Source organism: Chenopodium album, chromosome 12 (assembly GCF_948465745.1).
Source record: "Chenopodium album chromosome 12, dcCheAlbu1.1, whole genome shotgun sequence".
Lineage (NCBI taxonomy): Eukaryota > Viridiplantae > Streptophyta > Magnoliopsida > Caryophyllales > Amaranthaceae > Chenopodium > Chenopodium album.
Window position 1 is genome coordinate 5,880,764 of NC_137845.1, and position 15,868 is coordinate 5,896,631.

Consider the following 15,868-nt stretch of genomic DNA (forward strand, 5'->3'; position numbering starts at 1 on the left):
AAAAACAGGGAGTACTATTCTTTAAACACTTAGATCTTTTATTTAAGGTTGGTACCGTTGCAAGAGTTAGAACCATTCTAGTCTTTGAGGGTGGACTTTTACATTTTTCTCTTTCTAAAATTATATATCAAATCAAATATAAGTGCGGGCATTAATGTATGATTTTGTGACGGGTGTAAATATTTACCTTTGAAAGATGCTTTTAGCTCTGATTCATACTTTTAAATAATTCGTATTATTAAGAATAGTCAAAGCGAGTTATTAATTACCTTTTTTTTTCTTTTTTTTTTGTTATTGAAAACTATTGTTAGACAAAGATATTACATGTAATTGGTATTATTATGTTGTCATTAATCAAGCATTTTATTAAATCTATTAATTTTTGTGTTGCACATGGAAAAAATAGTGAGTTTTTTTTTTTATTTTTTATTTTTTTATTTTTTTTTATTTTTATTTTTTATGTTACTCCGTACAATTTAGGGATGACACTTTAGTGCTCTATGGGGATGTGAGAATGTAGGACCCTTTCTATCTCCCTTAAAGGGTTCGTCTACTTAATTAGCTCGTCCAAATCAAATTGATATGTACAAGGTTGTGGTTGATAATTTAATGAACTTCTTTCCAATAACTTAATATTTTTTTATTTATAAAAATTAATGATTAATTACTAGGAGTAATTAATAAATATTCGAATATACTAATAAGAGTAATAGTTCGTTGGACAAGAAATCAGGTTTATTAGCCCACCTATCTATCAATACTCGTATTATTATTAAAACCTAGACAAATAAATTTCATCTCACCACGTATAACCCTCCCTAATTTAACAAATGTTCAATTTAAATGTGTATCAAGATTTAAACCCACAACCTCTAAAGTTGATCATTAACGATCTAAAACCACGTGCCAACAAGCCACGATAAACAAAAGCTTAAAATAATCAAGGTGGTGTATGTAAAAGGGACCTCTAAAAACAAGGGAATGAGAAGAAAGGCGCTTGGTGCTTGGACCAACAGGCAAATTGCGTGGCGTAGCAGAGTAAGAAGTCCGTACTAGTAACATTAATAGCGTGCAAGCAACAAGGAAGCCGCGTGCATGTAATGAGTTGGACAATTAGTAAGCAGTCCGCACACGCCTTTGCTGCAATTTCCACTGCCTCACTCTCTTCTCTTCCTCTTTTAACGTTTTTAACAGGTCTTAAAAAGTTGTTGATGCTAATTGCCTAATTGCTAATACCATAAACTAAATGCCAAAACTATTGTCACAACAGTACAACTGATTTTGCTTCAAGAGTTTATGTTTCTCACTTCCATTTGACGATTCCGTTTTCTTCATTTCCTTTTTTATTCAATCTAACTTCTACACATACCTTTGACAATTTTATATGGTTATTGTCTTATTCAGCAAAGGTTATTGTCTAAATGGACACGTGGAGAATTTGCTTTAAGTGTAATGGGAACTTTGGAATGTTACTTTATATACACTTGAGTATATCATAAACGTGAAGATGACGATCCTCATATATTTTATCTAAATAATTTCACAGCTCTTATATAATACAAAGATTCACTAATCAAGAGTAAAATATAAATTACTATATAAATTGTTATTAACTTTTTTGTTAAAACTAAAATATTTGTGTACACCAAGGTTGACAATTTGCTCATATGTAGAGTTGACGATGAAATGAGGCAGCTGGCAGGTATGTCCAATTGTCGTCCAAAGAAATCAACCATACTTGAATACAAATTTGTAACTCATGAAGAACTAGTCACAATAAAAACTCACAAATAACATGTACAAGCTCCCCAAGACCCCAACTAGTACGAATATGAATTGTTCTCTACAAATAATAATATTTTCCTGTATACTACTCCATATTATAATAGTAGCACATCCAATTTAAGACTTCTAATACAATCTTATTTACCATGTTTTGGGAATTATAATCGATTACTTGTATACATTTTCATATTACTAAAATCAACATTTCTCAAAAGTTAAACTTTGCATGCAATGGTAATGATAAGGCTGATAGCATTGTACGGAGTAATATGGAATAAAGTCAGAAATTTATGATAAAACCATTTAAAGAGCTACATTTATCATTTTCCTTAATTCATATTTCGTGATTTGTAATGAGTTGCATTAAACATTGCATCGAGGTACTCCACAAGTACTGATTTCTACATCTATGCCTCAACTTTTTTCCAACATGATAGCATGCTCTGGCATGATGACGATGTTTCGCTAAAATATCAGTCCAACTTGCAAAATCGCATAATGAGTTTATGATATTGGACTGGATTATGGGTGTTTATTATTCAGACTTCATAAGGCCCAATCAATCAACATCTGGGCCTGAGAGTTGTTTATTGGTAACATTCAACTAGTAGGCCTTATAAAATGTTAACACTGGGCTTCCTCTAAACTGCCTTGTAAATTCACAAAGAGTATATTATATGGCCCATTGATATATTGACTTTATGCCTAACAAAATCAGTTTTGCTATCACAAAGATAAGTTTTTGCACACATACAATGACACAAATTTCTCAATAGGTATTGATAATTTGATATGGTGAAAATAAGTTATGATATGATTAATGTTTCATATAAGTTTCAATTACATGAATTTAGACAAATTTAAAACAGAACTTTATAGTAGCTCGCAAATTTTTTTAAAGGGAAGAGTGAACACTTTGCAATTTTGCTAAACCGTACATTCAATGTATTGGGTATTATATACATTATGCTTTACCATTATAAGAAATTTAATTTCTTTACAATTTTCTTCCCTAAAGAGTTTATGAAAGAGATACCCATTAATTATTGAGATAGCCGCATTAATTATTTTGTTATTAATGATCCTAAGAAATTACGTCATAATAACATAAATAAATTCCTTTAAGTGCAATAATCTTAGAAAATTATGCCATAATTGTCTATGTCTAACTAAGTTTGCTACTTCTATACTACCAACAAAAAAATCATCGGTTATTCTTTTAAGGATTACACTATATAAAATAAGAATAATAAATTGTTTGTACTTAAAAACAAAATATAATTAGATTATAATTGAAGTATAGATTGCGCTTTAAAAAATAAAACACACCTAGGTTACATGAATAACATGACACCTCATAAATCGCAAAACCCAGCTCAAAGACGATATCCATCGGCCAAGTAAAACAGCAAGAACCCTATAAATTCACAAAAAAAATCAATTTGCACCACAGTTACGCTATTTTCGTAATTAAAAACACACTTAAAAACCCAATACTCTTCTCCTTCAAACCTCCTCTACCTTCACTCTCACTAATGGAACGCTAATAAATACCAAACAAGAACACATCTTTCTCTCTCCTATTTCTCTCAAAAATACCCTTTACAAACCCATTTTAATTTCCTCAAATTTCCCTACATTTATAAACCCTAATCAAGTTAGTTTCGTATTTCACCAGATCCCTTTCTCACCCCTCAATTTCACACTAAAAAGTTGAAATTTTGTTAATTTTTATTAATACAGTTTGAATTTGATGATAAAACTCGGAACTTAGGGTTTAAGATTGATTATTTTTTGTAGGGTCTTTGTGATGAATTTGTTGATTAATCCAGAAATGGATGACCTAGAAAAAGCGATTTTGATTACTTTTGATGAATCTGGGACTATTGATTCTGTGTTAAAGTCTCAAGCAATTGAGTATTGTCAACGAATTAAGGAAAACCAGACAATTTCTTGCATTTGTGCTCAACATTTGTTTACCAGTAAATTTGCGCAAGTTCAGTTCTGGTGCTTGCAATGCTTGCACGATGCCGTTCGAGTTCGTTACTCGTCGTCTATGAGTGTTGAAGAGAAGGAATTTATCCGTAAATCGGTGTTCGCAATGGCTACTTATGACGGTTTTGATGATAATAGTAAGAATTTTGTTAGGGTTTTAGATAGTCCTGCTTTTATTAAGAATAAGCTTGCACAAGTTTTGGTTAATTTGATTTATTATGAGTACCCTTTAATTTGGCCTACTGTTTTTGAGGATTTTATGAATCGTTTGAATAGAGGGGCAGTAGTTATTGATATGTTCTGTAGGTTGTTGATTGCATTAGATGATGAATTGATTAGTTTGGACTATCCCCGCAATGCCGATGAAGTGGCGGTTGCGGGCCGAGTTAAGGATAAAATGAGGGAACAATGTGTTCCTCAGATTGTGAGAGCTTGGTATGAAATTATTATGGCGTACAAGAATTTGGATTCTGAGCTCTGTGCTAGTGTGTTGGATTCGATGAGGAGGTATATTTCGTGGATTGATATAGGTTTGATTGCTAATCAAGCGTTTATTCCGTTGTTGTTTGAGTTAATCTTGGTTGACGGGTTGGCTGAGCAGCTTAGGAGTGCTGCCGCGGGTTGTGTGTTGGCTGTGGTGATGAAACGGATGGACTCACAAGCAAAGCTTAATCTGTTAAAGAGTTTGCAGATTAATCGTGTATTTGGTTTGATAAATGAGGAGACTGATGTTGAGTTGTTGTCTAGCATTGCCACTTTGCTTACTGGTTATGCAGCTGAGGTTTTGGAATGTGCAAAGAGATTGAACTCTGAGGAAGGAAAGCGAGTTTCGTCTGAGCTTTTGGAAGAGGTACTGCCGTCTGTATTTTATGTAATGCGAAGGTCTGAGGTGGATGCAACATTCAATACAGTGCAGTTTCTTTCTGGTTATGTAGCTACAATGAAGAATCTGTCTCCACTGACTGAAAAGCAGCTGGTTCATGTGAGTCAGATTTTAGAAGTGATTAGGGCACAGATTTGCTATGATCCCATTTACCGTCATCACCTTGATGTGTTGGATAAAATCGGGATGGAAGAAGAGGACAGGATGCTTGAATATAGGAAGGATTTACTGGTTCTGCTCCGTAGTGTGGGGCGTGTAGCTCCTGAAGTTACTAATTCATTTATCCAAAATTCACTTGGTAAAGCTGTTGATCCTACTTCTGAGAGAAATGTCGAGGAGGTAGAAGCTGCACTTTCGCTTCTGTATGCGCTTGGGGAGTCTCTGAGTGATGAGGCAATGAAACCAGGGAGCGGGCTTTTAGAAGTAGTGCTCACGCTTTTATCAACAAGGTTCCCATGCCATTCTAATAGGCTGGTTGCTCTTACTTACTTGGAGACTATTACGAGGTACATGAAGTATGTTCAGGAGAAAGAAAAATCTATACCCGAGGCCCTGGAAGCTTTTCTTGATGAAAGAGGTATACGTCACCCCAATATTATTGTGAGCCGGAGAGCAAGCTATCTCTTCATGAGGATTGTGAAATTGCTGAAATCAAAGCTAGCTCCTTTTATTGAGACAATTTTACAGGTGACTTTGCCTTCTAATGAAATGAGTTTATCATGTGGATAAGGATCTGTTATTTTTCCTTTGTTTGCCTAATTTTCTGTCTGAATTTACCCACAGAAATTGCATGATGTCGTTGTTCGATTTACAAGCATGAGTTTCTCAGATAAGGTGATGATTGAAGCTGAAGATGGAAGTCACATATTTGAGGTTGTTAATGCTATCTATGATGTATATGCAATGTTTTTGTGATTGTACATCCACTACATCTTGTTTCTTTTTGCTTCCGAGTTGAAGACTATATTGCTTTCTTTATGTTTCATAGGCAATTGGCATTCTGATTGGGATGGACTCAGTGCCCCATGAGAAGCAAACTCATTACCTCAATTCATTACTCACACCCTTATGTCAGCAGGTTAAGTTTTGTGGTCATGATGTCTAAACATGTCATTTTTGCAGTTTATGTACTTTTTTTGATGCGTTGATTAAGTGCTAGATTTTATCAATAGTATTTGACGTTTGTTTTGGAAATATTACGTGTGCAGGTGAAGACATTAATAGAAAATCCAGAAGATTCTGCAACAAATATTTTAATCATTCAGCAAATCGTTGTGGCAATAAATGCACTCAGCAAGGTTTGCCCCTCTGATGCATGCTACATGCATATGTTGTAATACTGATTACAGATTTTGAACTGGCTTCGTATTAGAGAAGATCATCAATTAAGTACTTAGTGCTGTGAATGTGCTTATTTTAGTCTAAATTTTCTAGAGCTAAAGCTAGTGGATTTCGGCAGGGAATAGTATGCTCGAAAAGCCTAGTCTTTGCTAGTTGTAGGCTTGTAACTGTGTTTTTGTCTTGTACATTGATGTAATATGTGTAATTATATCTAATCTTTGAGCTTAAGTGTCAAATTGATTTGGCACTCTGGACTCCCCTGTATTTAGTGTTATTGATCTGATTTCATCTTAATTTTTTCATGCAGGGTTTTAATGAACGTCTTGTAATTGCCAGCCGTCCAGACATTGGTTACATGTTCAAACAGGTTTAATATTTTTCATTACTGTTTCCTAATTTTCTTTTTTGCATGTTTAACACTATGAATATAGATTTATGTGTTGGAGTATGTGAAGTTAGAATTCAGAGAGTGCTAAATTAAATAACAGCCACACTTGATATTGACATATTTTTGTTTACTTAATGCTTCTTTAATAAACCTCCACTGGTAACTGTCTGTTCAGTCCATGTTAAAGGATTTTGAAATTTCTCAACACATCTTTGTATCTGACTCTTGGCTCCTTGATCTGTAATCGAATCTCTGTGATATTGACTGGCCGTGATGTCTCTAAAAGAAATTTTAATGCCTCTTCTTTTAACCATTGTAGTCTATGTTCCCTACTTCCCTGTCTTTTCCTTAAATGCCTGGATCATGCTTTATGCTGTTGACACCCGTTTTCTCCAAGACAAATGCTTTGGTTTTATAAATACTTTCCCTTTGAGTGTTCGCTTTGTCCAGTTATGTAACTAGATTTTTATTTTTATTGTGGTACAGACATTAGATATACTACTCCAAATCCTTGTTGTCTATCCGAAAGTGGAGTCCTTGCGCAGTAAGGTATGTAGTATATGTCATATTATTCTGTCAAGGTGTTATTTATTTGTTCTTTGCTAAATCTTTGCCTTTTTTTTCTCTTAGGTAACATCATTTATCCATCGCATGGTTGAAACTTTGGGCGTGTCTGTATTTCCTTACTTGCCAAAGGCATTGGAGCAGCTGCTTGCAGAGATTGAGGTAAACGTGTGAATTAATACTCTCTTTTGCTTCCTTAAGTTGTACTGAGATGGCTCCCATTCTTCAAGCTTGAGGTTTGTATAATGATATGGATTGCTCTAGGATAGTACTGTTTTTTCTGGATTGAGAATGATCAGGCTATCGTATGCTAATGAACATGCTTCTCTGTTCTTTGCATTCTTACCCTTTATTTTTCAATCCTGATTTTCCCGGTGCTCTTAATTTCGATATAGAGAATGATTTTTATTTGCATTTTCTGTAGTGCACTTAATTATATGATTACAAGTTCCTAGGCTACTAGAAGAAAATAATCAATGCATCAAACATTAATGCAAGAATTCATAGTTGAATAAAGATGTCGGCCACTTTGTTGAGATGGGATGATGATGAAACAAAAGGTTTTTTTTGCCACTCGCACATTAACCAGTTGGAAGTATTTGGTCATGCAGCAATTTCATTATTTATGTATAAATTGCTTGTCTGGCTTCCTTCAAGAGTAGTTGGAGGCTCTTGCGGTGGAAAGTGGAAGGGCATTCTCTCTGCCTTTCAATGCTACCTTTTAAAAAATAAAATAAAAAATATTGTTTTTTTGGTTGTATTAGTTTACTGTGCACTGCTTTGAGTGAGGTAGCAAAAGGAATAAAGGACTGAAAGATCCATTGTGTATTTGTATGACAATTTATGCATTTGTATAGCAGCCATTAAGTTTCCTTTGATTATTTGACTAACTTTACTACTTTTTTGTGGCAGCCAAAGGAGCTGGTTGGAGTAATTGTGTTACTGAATCAACTTATATGCAAATTCAACACCAAGGTTCTTGACATTGTGGATGAAGTATTTCCAACTATTGTTACGAGGGTATTTTCTGTTATTCCGTTGCGTGAAATTCCTTGTGGACCAGGTAGCATTACAGAGGTATGTTCACAATGATGTGGTCCTTTTAAATCTCACCCCATAGTCATGGTAAAAAGTGATTCTTAAATTACTATAATGGCTGAGGATGGCAAACTGGGTTTGTAACTTTGTATACAGAATGATTGTTACCATAAAAGTTGCTTAGTGCTATGAATTGCATGCAATATTGTGTTATTAATTTTTGTTCTACAACCCAATAAAGAATGCTTTGAAGACTAAATTTATGTCCTTGTATAATTTACTTCTTTTTATTGCAGGATGTTCGTGAAAAGCAGGAACTTCAGAGAACATTATTCACATTTCTCAATGTCATAGCCACACATGAATTGTCTTCAGTTTTCATCTCTCCTAATGCCAGAGTGTATTTTAATTTAATAATGCAGCTGCTATTGCATTCCTCTTGTAAACATAAGGATATTACTGTGAGAAAGGTGTGTTCTTCTCTCCACTCTAGTTCAACTGGTTTTTCTTACTGATTGCACTTGACTGGCTGTGTGGTAAGTTAGTATGATCTAAACCAAGCTTCTGCCAATTAGGCATGTGTGCAGATATTTATCCAATTAATCAAAGACTGGTGCACTGGTTCATATGGTGAAGAGAAGGTTTGTTTTTAAATTTCCCCTATGTAATGCTATCTTATTAAAGATCTTTATTAAGCTGCTGTCTTCCAGGTACATGGCTTTCAGAATTTTATAGTGGAAACCTTTGCAGTAGAATGCTGCCTCAACAGCGTGTTGGATAAGTCTTTTGAGTTTCGAGATGCAAATTCTGTGAGTTGATATACTATGGTCTATTTACTGCTTTTGTTATGCACACTATCTCTTACCAAATATCTGATTGCTTCATATTTCTTTTTTTTTTTTTTGTTCTATCAACGGTTCATTCTCATATTATGATGACACTTAGTGGGTTATTTGCTTTGTTTGGCTACTTCCCTCCAACTTTATTGTCATTGACTCAATGTAGTAAATTTAGCATTTTACTAGACAATTTCTACCCATTTTGTTCTGAGCTCGATGATCTCAGCTTTTGTGTCTGGATGTTTTGTTGTATTTTCCACTGTCATTGTGTTTTTTTTGGAATCCTTGTGCATGCAGTATGCAATGCTTGAATTTGTTCACACTTTGTTTAATTTTAGGTATCTTGGTATTTTGTTGATTTCCTTGTGCTGCAACATTTTTTGCGATTTTGCAGTCTTCTTTATTTTTATTATCTATGTGATATAACTCTTGTTTTCTGTTATTCAGTTGGTTTCTCATGAGTTATGACCCTTTATTAAAAGGAAAAATTGAAAAGAACAGTCCCAACTTTTGTTAATCTGCTATAAACAGTCCACTAAACAGGTCAAACTTTTGTACCAATTTATATGAATGGTCCATGAGTAAGGGTAACCTGCTATAGCAGGTAAATAGTTGTCACGTGATTTCCACATGATATTTAATGACTTCATTTTTATTTTATTAATTTCATTACCTTTTAATTTCTATGTTGACTTTGTTTTCTCACATTTGTATTACGTACTACTTTAGTTGTGTCATATATTATGTTTGCTATTGTTATATTGATAGTCTTTAGGTATGTAGTTAGTGGGAGGATTGATTACATAGTTGTACGTATTAATTATATTGTGATGAATTATGATTATAGATTGCAACAGAATGTGAGGGTAAATTTTTGGATATGTATTACCCTGATTACTGATTTTTTCACCTAATAGAATGATCTGACATTTTGTGTTTCCAATTGAATATGCCATATAATGTTGAAAACCATCAAAGTAAAATACATCTATCCGAAACAAAATTATATTACTTGACATCGTTCAAAATAGCATGCCAAAAAGATTACCATTAAAAAAAATAAAAATTGAGTACTAAATATATTATTTGTCATGACATTAACTCCATAATTAATCACATGATGTCGAAGCTTGACTGTTTGCAGGGTACATAGCCAGTTCAATATAATGAGGATTGTGTGAGCTCTCCCTGATCACCTCTTTGTCGATTTCTTTATCCAGAGTTCTGCCAAAAATAATTATAAATATTATATGCTTATATAAATAAATTAACGTGACCAAAAATTAAATATGAAAGAACTACTCACATTTGTTGTTGTTGTTCCATCCGCGGCAATAAAAACTCCAAATCCTCCGCGGCAACTGAACCATCTTTTTCAATTACACCAAGCCTACCAGCAGCTGCTTCTCTTTGCAATGTTTGAGCTAACTCAAACAACTCACTATTACAACCCCTAATCCTATCTCTAGCCACCTTTAATTCATCATCACTACTTTCAGCTTCATCTACAATTATTTCTTCCTCGGATCTTTCCTCTAACTCTTCTTCTATTTGCACATCTAATGTATCTAGCTCCTTCTCCACTTCCTCATCAGATTCTGCAACTCCATAACCATCATCACAAGGCTCATACAATGGGTCAGAAGTTTGTTCCTCATCAGATTCACTAACTAGCTCATTAAGAGGTATAGGACTATCTGGTCTAGGGTCATACCACCTATAATATTCCTCATCTTGATTTTCTTGTGTAAGGGGGTTATTTGTGAAGTTGCTTTTGTTGGTGAGTTAACAATGCTGGTGTTATTGAGTTGGATAGATTTTGGTTGGGAGAAAAGGATTGAAGTGTTCTTGGTTTGACAAGATTTTGATAGGGAGCCAGTGGGGAAATCTTCAAGGTTAGGGTTATCTAAGATTACCAGTTGGGGTGGATTTTTTTCCATGGGTGGGTCACTAGGTGGGACCACTTTTTTTCTAGTTGGAGTCGATTTTTCAGAATTTTTTATGTAAGGTTCTTTGGGGTTTTTTTTAGTTGTGTTATTAACACCTGGTGCATTTGAAGAAGGGAGGATATGTATCATCTCTGGCTCATCTACTCCAAGTTGCACATACAAGTCAATTTCCTTGTACTTAATTGCTAATGCCCCCATTTCTAACACCTCGGCTCATCTACTCCAAGTTGCACATACAAGTCAATTTCCTTGTACTTAATTGCTAATGCCCCCATTTCTAACACCTCTTTGTCATCATAAACCCTCCTCAACCCATCTTCAAAACTCATATTTGGTACTAAATAAAAAATTACATCAACTTTTTTATACCCACATTTCTGAACCAATTCTACAAGGTACCACCAACACAATTCATCAGGATCAACGGGAAACGTTCTCTCTTCTCCACCAACATATTTTAACAACCCAATTGCATTCTTTTTAAAAACCCCTCATGCCAAAATCTGAGTGACACTAGTTCATCCATTAATGACCACTACCCAATTGCATCTGTATACCTATTTCAAATTAAATGAATTTCTCAATTATATAGTCATACAATTCAACTAAATTCACAACCCTAAATTATAATAATTATAAAATTGACACAAATATCACATGCTCATAAGATTAATTAATTAACCATTTAAAATAAACTTTAATTATGTTAACTCCTTTGTTGGGAGGCTTCATATACCGACATCAATTTGATACTAGCAAAATTATTTCAAGATTTACAACTTACCCTTGTTACCGAGGAAATCAATACCCTTTTGCCGCTTCTTTGATGCGCTACATATACCTACCCACCAAGAAGAGATAATTGCTTTTTATTTGGTTGTTTACTTTTACAGTAAGCACATAGGAATCCTTTAATGGTGTAAGTGTCACAACAAGGGAAGATGGAGAGAAGATTATAATTTTACGGTGTTGGTAGTTGGGAAAGAGTAAAGTAATACAAAAGTCAAAATAAGAAATGAAAAGGTAATGAAATTAATAAAATAAAAATGGAGTCACTAAATTATCATGTGGAAATCACGTGACAATTATTTACCTGCTATAGCAGGTTACTCTTACTCATGGACCATTCATATAAAATTGGTATAATAGTTTGACCCGTTTAGAGATAATAGAAAAGTGGGACTGTTTATAGCGGAATGACAAAAGTTGGGAACGTTCTTTTCAATTTTTCCTTTTTCAAACAGTGTCTGCTAAAGTACTGGGTATCTTGGTATTCTGTTGATTTCCTTGTGCTGCAATATTTTTTGTGATTTTGCAGTTTTTATTTTATTTTTATTTTTTTTAAGTATCGTTGTATAACACTGGTTTCCTGCTATTCAGTTGTTTCTCATGAGCTATGACCCTTTTTCAGACAGTGTCTGCTGAAGTACTGAAGTGGGGAGTTTAGCCAGACATTTTATTATCATAATAGTAATCTCTTGTAGCCTGTTAGGCAATGCCAAACATGAGGTGATTGGGCAGTTTTTTTTTTTTTTTTTTTTTTTTTTTTTTTTTTTTTTTTTTTTTTGGGAGAGAGCGGTGCGTTGCTACATTGTTGTTGTTGTTGTTTTTTTTAATCAAATTCCTTTAATTGGTGATGGGAGGGTGACAGGCTTGTTTTAGGTATGTGCTATATAATCAATTGTCTCACTTTGTTTATCTAAATGATACGGAGGGAAGGAGAGGGGAGGGAAAATGGGGTCCATTCCTTCTATTGATTGAGTATTATTGGGAAAGGGAAACATAAGGATTTGAAATTTTTAAGCAAAGATATTTTAGTAAATGCCAGTGCAACAGATACAACAGCCGAAAAGGCTGATGAGATACTGAGCATTGTAAACCAGTCACCTAAATGCTTCTTGCCAGAATCACCATTTTTTTAAGTTCTGTAGTCTGTCTTTAGATATCCCCACCAGTCCATCACTACGCCCATACTTGCAGTGACATGTATTTGTGCAAAATTGTTCACTCAACTTACAGAATTGGCAATAGTTCTGAAGCTTGATGAACCCTAGTAGCAAATATCCAAGGTGTGCAAATAGAAATCCAGCCATTTGTGCTATTTCTTCCATATCCTTGTAGGCATTTTGCTATTGAAAGTACATATGCCTAAACTAAACATGGACCTTATAAGTTCCCTTCCAAATCTATCCGATTTTGGAATAAGTGTAAAGAATTTGCTCATCAAGGAAGAAAAATGTATTCCTTATAATCCTTTTCTTTGCCAAAACCTATTTTTATCCAATGGTAAATGGCCCCTTCCTCTCTTCCCATTTCCCTCGAATGCTTCTCCTTCCCTCTCATTCCCTGCCCCCCTTTCCTTCCTAAATTCGTTTCCAAACAAACTATGATATTATGGTCTCAGATAATTCACGATTCAGCTAGTAAGGTGGCAGCTTTATCCATATGGATGCTTCTGGAGAGTATGATTTGCTGAAAATTCAATGTTAATCAATCATCTTGATAACAGAGATTTGGGTTGGCTGTTTCAGGGCGGTCTAGGTTATACCACTCCAGCGGTCATCTCTGTTTTGAGGGAATCCTGTTAAATTTTGAATTCAGATATGGTCATATGAATAGGATTATAAGTATCAACTCTAGAGAATCTTGCCAGTGTTCATCTCTGTTTCTAGGGATTCCTTGACTTAAACCTGATATGATCACATGAATAGGATTGGGACAATTATAAGCATGTACTCCAGAGGTTTTCATGTGGTATATTACTTATATTTACCATTTCAGTTATTAAAATTGTCGCATAGGCTTCTATTCTCCCTTGTTAAAGTTCTCACTCACTGGTACACTTGGAAAGTTGGAATTAACCATAACTGTCTGGAGGTTCGCTGAAGTTTCCATCAGGTAATGGTGCCAATTATTTTAATTCCTCGAAGTCTCAGGAATGATACCCATGGGATCAATTCCCTGTCGACACCATTGCCCAATTGTCCTTTGTGTCTCTCTTTGCATCCTTACAAAAAGTTTCCATCTAGTAAGGAGAGAATGGAAAGTCTTGATACCAGCTTTTATTGAAGATGGAGAAAGCTGTACTTTTCTATGCGATCCAACATTTGTGGGAAGGACAATAATATGTCATTAACTTTATGCCATTACTTCAGTGTTGAATAACAACTCGCTCAAGTTTAGAGGAGCATTGAAAAGCTGGCCCATTGTTCTGTGAAGCCTGAGGACTTTTTAATGCTGCAAATTTATTCTCTAATCTTCCTGTTGTACATTTACGTGTGTGTGCTTTATTACAAGAGGATTTTAAGTGTCAATGCTATCTCCATTCATGATTTATTAATGTAATTAATTAAGTATTTCCATAGGTTTGTAAAGATTGATATGTTTTGTAAATGACCAAAAGAAAGCTTTCAATTGTTCCTCAACTGATTGTATTTTTACCTAGGATCTTTATTCCTGTTTTCTAACAGTACTTTCCTTTTTTTTTTTTTTTTTTTTTTTTTTTATTTTCCAGCACGCATTGTTGGGCGAAATTATAACAGCCCAGAAGGTCATATATGAGAAGTTTGGTGATAACTTTCTTTCTGAGTTTTCCAAGGGTTTACAAGCTAAACACTGCTCCCAAGAAATGGCTGAGCAGTATTTTCAGAAATTGCAGGTTCGGATAAAAACTCTGCTACTATTACGTTTCCAAACCATACAGCTTTTGTATATTGCATACGCTTATGAACTTTGATGATATTTGAATTGGAAGTTCTACTTAGTCAAGTAGGCTTTGTTTCTAATGGTTGTCCTAGGCAACATTATTTTGCATTTTGGTTTCCATTGAGTTGGCAATTACTTTAATGTGTTATGCCTGTGTTGGTGAATTTAATTCACAGAGCAACGAATCCAAAGCTCTTAAATCATTCTACCAGTCCCTCATAGAGAATTTAAGACAGCATCAGAACGGAAGTCTTGTTTTCAGATAGCATTTTCGAAGGATGATATAACTATTGATGTTTCTTATCTCATTTTATCACCAATTATAGCTCCTCCTTTTGTCCGTACAGGTAAGTTGTTTTCCGAATCTGGTTATGTTTGGTCATTTTTGTCTGATTTATAGTTTGACAAATACTCCGTATCCTTTTACACCTCTTGATCTTTTTCATGTTGCAGGTTTTTGTGATTGTATATATTTATGGTATTTGTTTACTGGATCATGAGGTAAGTTGACATTCATTTTTGTCAAGCAAACAGCCAATTATCACTCTTGTTATGTATAAGTACCAGGTCTTAAAAAATTAGATTATATGACTTAGTTTAGATATTTCTCTTGAACAGGTGTAAATTCCGGGAAGCAGTTTTGTTTTAATATGGAAAGCGTGAAGCTCATTGTAAGTGAAAGTGGCATTTTATGGCTTATTCTTTCTACTTGCGCTTCTGAAGTTTCATCCCAAGCTGAATCAACCTATCATATATAGCCATCAGTGTGAGTTAGCAAGAACTCGATTATTTGGTTAGCTAGGTTGGGTGTTTTGTTTATATGTCTACAATATGTTGTGCCATTTGGGCATTGAAAGAAAAAGGAATAGAAAAGTAATAATTTTTTTTAAAAAAGGGCAAGCAATATATTTCAGCTTTAGTTCTTCTGGGTTAGTAGGATCTGTATTCATCTGACGAGAATTTAAAGTGCAAAATAGCGTTATAGAAGGCATTCTTTGTATTTGTGGGATATGTGATCCCATAAAAAAAATTTGTTCATTACGTTAGACTATTAATAGTAATGTAGTATAGTTAAATTAATCTTATGTTTAACCTAGCTCTATTTTTCATTTCCATTCTTATTGCATGGACCTTAGTTACACTATGCATATAAAGAGAATTCCTAATGCATAAATGTTGGAAGACATTTAATGAACCGAACCAAGTGACATTTTAACCTTTTGCACGATGGATAGACGTATGAAAAAAAGTGAGGATTTTGATATATGACTTCTTATTTCACACTGCTAGCCAATTAGCCTTGCATGTTATGCCCCTTGCCTTAGTTGCCTATAAGCTTCAGTCCAAGTATGGGTAACCCTCTCTTTATGCCTAGGTTCTA

General features: G+C 34.3%; 1 protein-coding gene across 1 annotated transcript; it reads left to right on the forward strand.

Annotated features, from left to right (window-relative positions):
- The first annotated feature begins 3,254 nt into the window (after positions 1-3,254).
- On the forward strand, positions 3,255-15,567 carry LOC145571773 (exportin-T-like). Its single transcript, XM_081630808.1, has 15 exons — positions 3,255-5,350; positions 5,447-5,536; positions 5,652-5,741; positions 5,872-5,961; positions 6,312-6,371; positions 6,879-6,941; positions 7,023-7,118; positions 7,869-8,033; positions 8,291-8,464; positions 8,570-8,635; positions 8,705-8,803; positions 14,297-14,440; positions 14,664-14,834; positions 14,941-14,988; positions 15,106-15,567. Exons 1-13 carry the CDS (start codon positions 3,596-3,598, stop codon positions 14,751-14,753), a joined length of 2,982 nt encoding a protein of 993 aa, XP_081486934.1. The 5' UTR covers positions 3,255-3,595; the 3' UTR covers positions 14,754-14,834; positions 14,941-14,988; positions 15,106-15,567.
- The last annotated feature ends 301 nt before the right edge of the window (positions 15,568-15,868 follow it).

Coding starts and splice junctions, on each gene's coding strand:
- LOC145571773 (XM_081630808.1), top strand. CDS start 3,596: ATGAATTTGTTGATTAATCCAGAAATGGATGACCTAGAAAAAGCGATT. Junction 5,351..5,446: donor TTATTGAGACAATTTTACAG/GTGACTTTGCCT, acceptor ATTTACCCACAG/AAATTGCATGATGTCGTTGT. Junction 5,537..5,651: donor ATGGAAGTCACATATTTGAG/GTTGTTAATGCT, acceptor TATGTTTCATAG/GCAATTGGCATTCTGATTGG.